At 34.1% G+C, this 7,968-nt stretch overlaps 1 protein-coding gene across 6 annotated transcripts in view; it reads right to left on the reverse strand.

Annotated features, from left to right (window-relative positions):
- The window catches only part of ANKS1B (ankyrin repeat and sterile alpha motif domain containing 1B), a 1,202,038-nt gene that overhangs the window by 991,369 nt on the left and 202,701 nt on the right, over positions 1-7,968 (reverse strand). For all 6 annotated transcript variants that reach the window (XM_024127226.1, XM_024127225.1, XM_024127224.1 and 3 more), the window contains exon 3: positions 5,786-5,942. In XM_024127226.1, coding sequence (XP_023982994.1) covers positions 5,786-5,942 — 157 coding nt within the window. The remainder of the gene's footprint in view (positions 1-5,785; positions 5,943-7,968) is intronic.

The following is a 7,968-nucleotide window of genomic DNA, read 5'->3' on the forward strand; positions in this document are numbered from 1 at the left end:
TTTTTTGTGGTACGCGGGCCTCTCACTGTTGTGGCCTCTCCCATTGCAGAGCACAGGCTCCGGACGCACAGGCTCAGCGGCCATGGCTCATGGGCCCAGCCGCTCCGCGGCATGTGGGATCTTCCTGGACCAGGGCACGAACCCGTGTCCCTTGCATCAGCAGGTGGATTCTCAACTACTGCGCCACCAGGGAAGCCCAGAATTTTATATTTGATACTAGTACCTATCATTTGTTACACCAAAAATATCACATTTTATTTTTATAACTTCAAATGAAAAAAATCAAACTTTTCCCTACACTGTATATTCCAACTTCCAAGAGTGATAAATGATTTAGCCATGTTAGCCAGTAGCCCTGCTGGGCCCAGATGGTCAGTGTTATCTGCACTGTGCATCGTGCCTCTATGACATTTGTTAATGAGAGAGATTAATAAGAATTATAATACACTTTTAACAGACTGGCTTTCCAAAAGATAGTTGAGATAGTACATTCTTTGATAATGAAAGATTTACAGAAAGGCTTCCCAAGTTCAGTTTCATTTTATCTTTTGTTTAAATATAAATCAGTGCTTCTTTTGCAAAGAGAACAAAGACATACTGGCCCTAAGATTAAACCATATTTTTTGAAATATAATCATGGATTGAGAAGCAGACCATACCCATACCATACAAGTTATAAGGAGTATCACAGTATTACACGTGTAGCTTATAAGTGTTTCAGTTGAAAATCAATGAGATTTTCCCAGGAATTTAATTAGCAGAATAAAAAATGTTAAAATGGAGAAAACTGAACCCAGTTGCAAGGGAGCTGTACCCTTTCAGATTCTTTGGGCAGATGGTGTAGGTATATGCAGTATGACTAGGTCAGGAGGCAGAAGGGTCAATCAGGAGAAATGTGAACAAGAAATTTTAGTAACAAAAATGCAATGTCCTAAATGAGGGTTCTAGAGAGCAAGGGAGGATGTCATCATCAGAGTCATCATCATAGCTATCACTATGTGCCAGGCACAGTTGCATTTCATGTTTACTCATCTAATCCTCACTAGGAGATAAATATTATTATCATTATCCCCATTTTACAGATGAGGAAACTGAGGTAGTAAGTAGTTGAATAACTGCCCTTCAATTATACAGCCATTTAGTATTGGGGCCAGAATTTGAACCTAAATAGCCTAGACCCAAAGTTGGTATTTTTAATACCATCTTCCACAATAGAAACTATTATTACTACCATTTGTTGAGTGTCTAAAAACTTTACATACATTGTCTCCTTTAACCCTTACAAATGATCCTACAAGATTGGTATTAACATCTCCACTTCATGGATGAGGAAACTAAAATACAAAAAAGTTAAATTACATGCCCAAGCAGTTTCAGGATCTTTTGGAACCTGTATCCGTCAGAATCAAAAACCCATTTATGCTCTTTCCACTGTACCACACTGCCTGCCATGTGTTTCTTTACTGCCAAGGAAGAAAAACATGGAACTAGTGATCTGAAAGCAGAATTTCTATAGATTTTGCCCAAAAGAACAACAACTGAGTTGAAATAGGAAGTAGCTGCTTAGATAGCTGTTCTAAGGGTACAAACCCAAACAAATCTTATCGCTCCAGAAAGTAACTCAGCCTTGCTCTGGATGATAAAACAATGCAGATAAGTAAGTTGAGAGTAGAGGGAAGATTTGAAAACTTAAAAAGAGGTGTGATGGGGGAAAAAAAGCACAGAAAAGTCTTCTTACTACTTTACTTTTCCAAAACAAGTATCAAAAGAGGGCATTTGAAGGCCAAATGCAAAGGAAAAGCTACTCCTTGAAGACAGTCAACAAAAAGTTAAGATCTGACAGATGGGGAATCCAGCTGGAGGTATTGTTTTTTCCAGCATTTTGGGGGAGCCATTCCTGTTCTTAGTTTAAATGTGTTATCATAGTCTATTTCCTCACAGACTGACAACATAGAGGCTTGCACTCCCTGATTTTATTATCTGGCCAAGTTTTATAAACCTGATTTAAAAATCAATCTTATTACCTTAAACCATGAAAATATGATATAGAAATATGCCTCCTGACCAAACCAAATTTCCCGTTGGTTGAAAATAGATTCAATCTCATTTTTTAAGATATACTACCTCTTTGAGGAAAAGAAAAGTAAATTATGAAACAATACCTCAAAGACCTCTCTACCTTTGCAAAGGCCTTAGCCTAAGAAATTATAAGTGCAAAACTGAAATTTTTCTATTAACTCCAGTTATCACTGTTCAGATCTCAAGAAAAAGTTATTTCAATCATTCAAGACTTACTCAGGAGAAAATGTTCATAGAGTTTATCCATAATATCGAACACACACTTGGCTTGTCACGTCAGTGAAGACCACAACTGTGCTACCTTTACAAAAGGCATGGTTGTATACTCATGTCCATACTCACTAGTGGTCTAAAGAAATCCAATTTGAAATAAATAGGCTGTGATAAAGCACTAATTAATAATTGCTAGTATGTCTACATTAAATATTCTTAAACTGTTTTGAATTCCTTCTTTTTTACCAGATGAGTGTTCTCTGAAAAATTAGGACACTTCCAGACAATGGGTGGCAGTATGAAACTGGCTAACAAAAGCTATTTACCAAAGATCTTACTTCAAAGTCAAACTAATGGAAACTATCTAACACTAGCTGGATTTGAGTTTTGGTGAATGGCAAGGGAATATACTTATGAGATAAGGTTCCTCTGGTTTTTGCTCTAATGTTAAAATACAGAAGAAAAGAGGAAGAGAAGGTGGAAGAAAAGGAAAGAGGAAGGAAAGGCAGGAGGGAAACGAATATACAGAGAAATATAAATTGAAAACACACATAACAACAGAAGAAAGGAAATAAACCTGTTGACAAAAGACAGGAAGGATGTGGCAAATATAAAAACCAAAATCAGGGCAGAGTCCACTTTATTTTCAAAATTATGTCACCCTAAGTTGACTACTAATTCTAAGGCAATATAAAATGGTGATCCAGGTTGAAGTGCTAACATGTACTTATTAGCAACAATAAATCACTCTATCTCTCTTAACTTATCTTACTGTAAAATTAGAATATTACCTTCCCTATAACGTTAGAATACAGCTTATAAATCAAAGGAGATAACATACAGGAAAATGCCTTATAAGTTTTAAACATTAAAACATAAGGTAGAATTACTTTTAAAGAAAGTTTAAAATACAAGAAAAGTTGTATTAGAAACCAAAGACAGCATTCAGAAATCAGAATGAAATCCTGACAATTACGCATAATTTTAACATTATAACATAGTGTATTACTGGTTAAAAGCTTGAGCTTTGGATCAGAAAAACCTGAATTCAAATACTGGCTGCATTTCTTAGAAGCTGTGGTATCATGGGCAAGTTACTTAATCTCTCTAAGGTACTTTCCCCATATATAAGGTAGGAACAGTAATTAATACCTACCTCTTCAGGCTGTGGTAGAGCTTAGAAAGATAATGTAGATGAAGTACTCTGCACAATGCCTGGTATATAGTAAACACTCCATAAGTGATAGGATTTACCACTGAGAATACCAATGTGCTATTGTGGAGGGCTCTGGAATTACAGAGATCTGAATACAAGTCTCAGTTTAAGTTACTCAGTAATGTGTGAACTTAGAAGAGTTACTTAGCTTTACTGAGCCTGATTTCCCATCTATAATACGGAAGTGATAAAAATCACTTCAGAGGATTGCGAGAACTAAGTAAATAACATATCACAGGTAAAAGTGCTTAGCACAGTGCCTGGTTAGCATAGGCCTCAGTAAATGTTCATTACCATTTTCATTCCTGCCCTCTATTGCTTAAGTACTTAAAGGCTTATAATTAATTAGCATATTTCTGTCTCATTCGTGGGGAAAAAAGAAATAAAGCTAAAATCAGAATTTACCTGTGAAAACAAAATTCCTACATCAGAAACTTTTAGAAGAAATGACATTGAATGAGAGAACTATGTTAGCACTAAAAGCGTATATACATAATAACAAACAAAAGAATACTGAAAGCATGGTATTAAAAACCTCAAGAAATTTCAACTTGTTTCCAATAGAAACCACAACATAAAGCAAGAGAAGTGAAAAAGGAATTCTGAAGTCCAATCACCTCAAAAAAACCTTTTTTATATTTAAATTGATTTATTCAACATCACAAAAAATAACTGTTTCTCTTTAAAACACACCATTACAGTTATATGCCATTTAAAATATTCAGCTTTCAAATGTAAATAAATTCTAGGGTTTTTCTTTCTTATTTTCATGTCATTTTAAAAATATTGTTTGGAGAAACTAACATTCCCTTGCTTAACCTTGGTTTGTTTTTCCATCTTATTATTTCAGGTTTGCTTTGGGGCATTCAAACAGTTTTAAGAATAACCACCAGATGGCTCATTCCACGAATGATATTTTAACTTGGTTTTCTGAGGAACAGTCAGCATTCTCATAAATTTCCTTTTAGCATGATATGCCAAAAAAGATAGCCATATCGGTCATTTTTTATAGATTTGAATTAATGAGTGTATTCTCATAAAAAATATTCTGTATTTTATAATCTGTAAACAGAGATTTTATTGCACTAAATATTAATGACAGTGTTCCAATTAATAAAACATTTTTCTTGATTAGTTCTTTATACAACTGCCTTTTGATGTAAGAAAAAAATATACATTTTTCTTCCCTTTGCTGTTCACAGCTGGCAAGTGTTACCTTTTATTCTTTAATCTGAATTTCAGTCAAAGGTCTGCAAAGTCTATATCCATTTGAACAATATGCTAATTGTACTTCATTAGATGTGCTTACCCTGGAGTAACCTACTTCCATTGATATTGAATAACTGCCAACCTGCAGCTTAATGCCATATTTGTAATTCAGTTGTTGGACTACATGCTGGTTTTCAAATATAGTTTTACAAAATGAGAACAGTAGGGGGCATGCAGAGCTCAAGATGTTATCATACTGTACTAGAGGACTGTATTTTACTTTCTGGAATCTGTGGTCTTATTTATTTAGAATACCTAGAATGGCATTACTTTTTAAATATATGCATTATATGAAACATGGATACTATATACTTGCAAATATTTTGACTTTATCTATCAGTATCATCCTGCTGCTGTGTTTTACTCAACTTACTCTGGGCGGGTGTGTGTGTGTGTGTGTGTGTGTGTGTGTGTGTGTGTGTGTGTGTGTGTGTGTGTGTGTGTATAAAAATATATATATATGTGTAGATATAGATATAATATATATATGTGTAGATATAGATATAATCTCTACACACACAGGAAATTCTTAATTTAATATGTGACTAGCAACTGTATACATTGTATTTTGCATTTTAATTCACAAAATTGTACTTAATGTGAAAGTGCTATGTAAATGGTAAAGCATTATGCAAATGTAGTTGTCACCATTTTAGCATTTAAAATTTTATTAAGAAAAACTAATTCACATTACAAATGTGAATTCTCTTCTATTTCTAAATATTCAATAAATATAAAATGGATGCTTATGTAAAGCAGGCAAAAATACTACAACTACTTCCTTTATGTGGGATTTTCTTGCTAACAAATATCTTTACAAATGTCCAACTTAGTGCTAATGTACCATATACAAATGCCAAAGAAGTTTTCAACTTTCTCCTTTAGGAAATTCAGCAGTAGAAAGGTCTTTGGCAGGGTAAAGATAGAAATAATCGATTTTTCAATGTGTCTTTGGCGCCGCAAAACTCTCAAAAAATCATAGCATGAGCAAATATTTGTCAAGTGCACCTGTTCGTTGACTCTGGAATGCGATGGTCCATGATGAATAAGAATCTTCACAATTTCCACATCTCCTTTCCAGGCAGCCAGGTGAATAGGAAAATAACCTTTGTTGTCTGCTACATTTGTTGATGCCTCATATTGAAGCAGTTTGAGAACTATGTCCCTAAGAAGTAGAAAAACCAAAAGAATACAACAGAAAAGAAAACATGCTGAACAATGCAGCATTTATTAAACAGATAATTATAAAAGTATACTAGATACTGGCTGGCAATTTAGAGTAATCATTCAAGGTATTGAGAAATACAATTGGGTTTAAGAGTTTGCCTCTTCAACATTTGGCTATTTTACTTACCTGGAACAAGCCACCACCATACACACACAGAGCACTGACTAACCATAAAACTACATAATAGAATTCATTTCAGCAAAATTTATCTAATTTTATTAACTGAACAAATTTAGTCAAATAACTTAAAAGAATACCTCCTCTCATCTTTTTCAAAAAGGGAGTATTTCCAGATAACCTGTATCTGAGATTTAGTCTGAAGGAAGAGTTGAGATGCAAGCAAACTCCCTGTTTACAAAAAAAAGTTATCGTACTACCAAGAGACATTTAGGGAGTTTACACATCATTCCTACACAGAAATGGAATAAGGGATTGAAGATACATATAAAAGAGAAAGCAGCACAGTAGGAAAGAGACCCTGCAGTATAAGCCCAAGGTTGAAAAAAAAATTTAATATCTTTTAGCCATGGCACAGAACATACTTTGAATGTGTGGTGTTTATACTTGTGCACTCTTTCATCTTCCTCCTCCAAGGCTAAGAAATGATTTTAAGAGGGAAATTCATTTATGAGACAAATTCTATCACTGACGCAGTTTCTAATGATAAGATTTCAGAGAAAATAAAAATAAACCTCATTTTAACATTTCTTTTCTAAAATCAGTATTATTTTATAAGCTTTGAATTTAAATGACTTGAATTTAAAGTCCCAGCTATGCAAACTACCTAATGATATGACCCCTAGAGTATTTAGTCTCATTTTTCTTTTTCTTTCCTGTAGAAAATAATATAAATAATAATAATAGTGCCTATTGCTCAAGACTGGTAAGAATAGTAAACGAGAACATAAAAGAGAAGCCACTCAATAAACAGTAAAACACTATACAAATATTAGTTCTTGCCCCAAATAAAAATAAAATCCTTTAAAAGTAAAAAGGCTTCCTTCAAATCACCTTTGGCAAAAACAGTCTGAAAATCAGAAGAAAACCTGAAGTTTGTCCAGTTTCTATGCTTCTCACCTCTCTGCCACGTAAAAGTTGTTATATAGGGTCATCTATTCTGAGATAAATAACTTACAAAGTGGTAAAAAGAATTCAATACTTATGAATAACAAAAGCAGCTGAGAACCAGAAGATCTGGTTTGAAGTCCCAACTTTCTACTAGTACTTACTAACTTGGCTACCTTGGACAATTCAAATAACCTCTGTCCCTCTTTCAGATATTGTTAAAACAGAATTTAGAGATTACATATTGTTGCCGGTCTCAAAGAGTCGTGGTGTGAATCAAATGAGAAACGAAAATGACTGTAAAACTGTATACAATCAAAATTGACAAAATTCAACACCCATTTATGATAAAAACCCTGCAGAAAGTAGGCATAGAGGGAACTTTCCTCAACATAATAAAGGCCATATATGACAAACCCACAGCCAGCATTGTTCTCAATGGTGAAAAACTGAAACCATTTCCACTAAGATCAGGAACAAGACAAGGTCGCCCACTCTCACCACTCTTATTCAACATAGTTTTGGAAGTTCTAGCCACAGCAATCAGAGAAGAAAAAGAAATAAAAGGAATCCAAATAGGAAAAGAAGAAGTAAAGCTGTCACTGTTTGCAGATGACATGATACTATACATAGAGAATCCTAACGAGGCTACCAGGAAACTACTAGAGCTAATCAATGAATTTGGTAAAGTAGCAGGATACAAAATTAATGCACAGAAATCTCTGGCATTCTTATACACTAATGATGAAAAATCTGAGAGTGAAATTAAGAAAACACTCCCATTTACCACGGCAACAAAAAGAATAAAATATCTAGGAATAAACCAACCTAAGGAGACAAAAGACTTGTATGCAGAAAACTATAAGACACTGATGAAAGAAATTAAAGATGACACAAA

The sequence above is a fragment of the Physeter macrocephalus genome, chromosome 6, assembly GCF_002837175.3.
Source record: "Physeter macrocephalus isolate SW-GA chromosome 6, ASM283717v5, whole genome shotgun sequence".
Lineage (NCBI taxonomy): Eukaryota > Metazoa > Chordata > Mammalia > Artiodactyla > Physeteridae > Physeter > Physeter macrocephalus.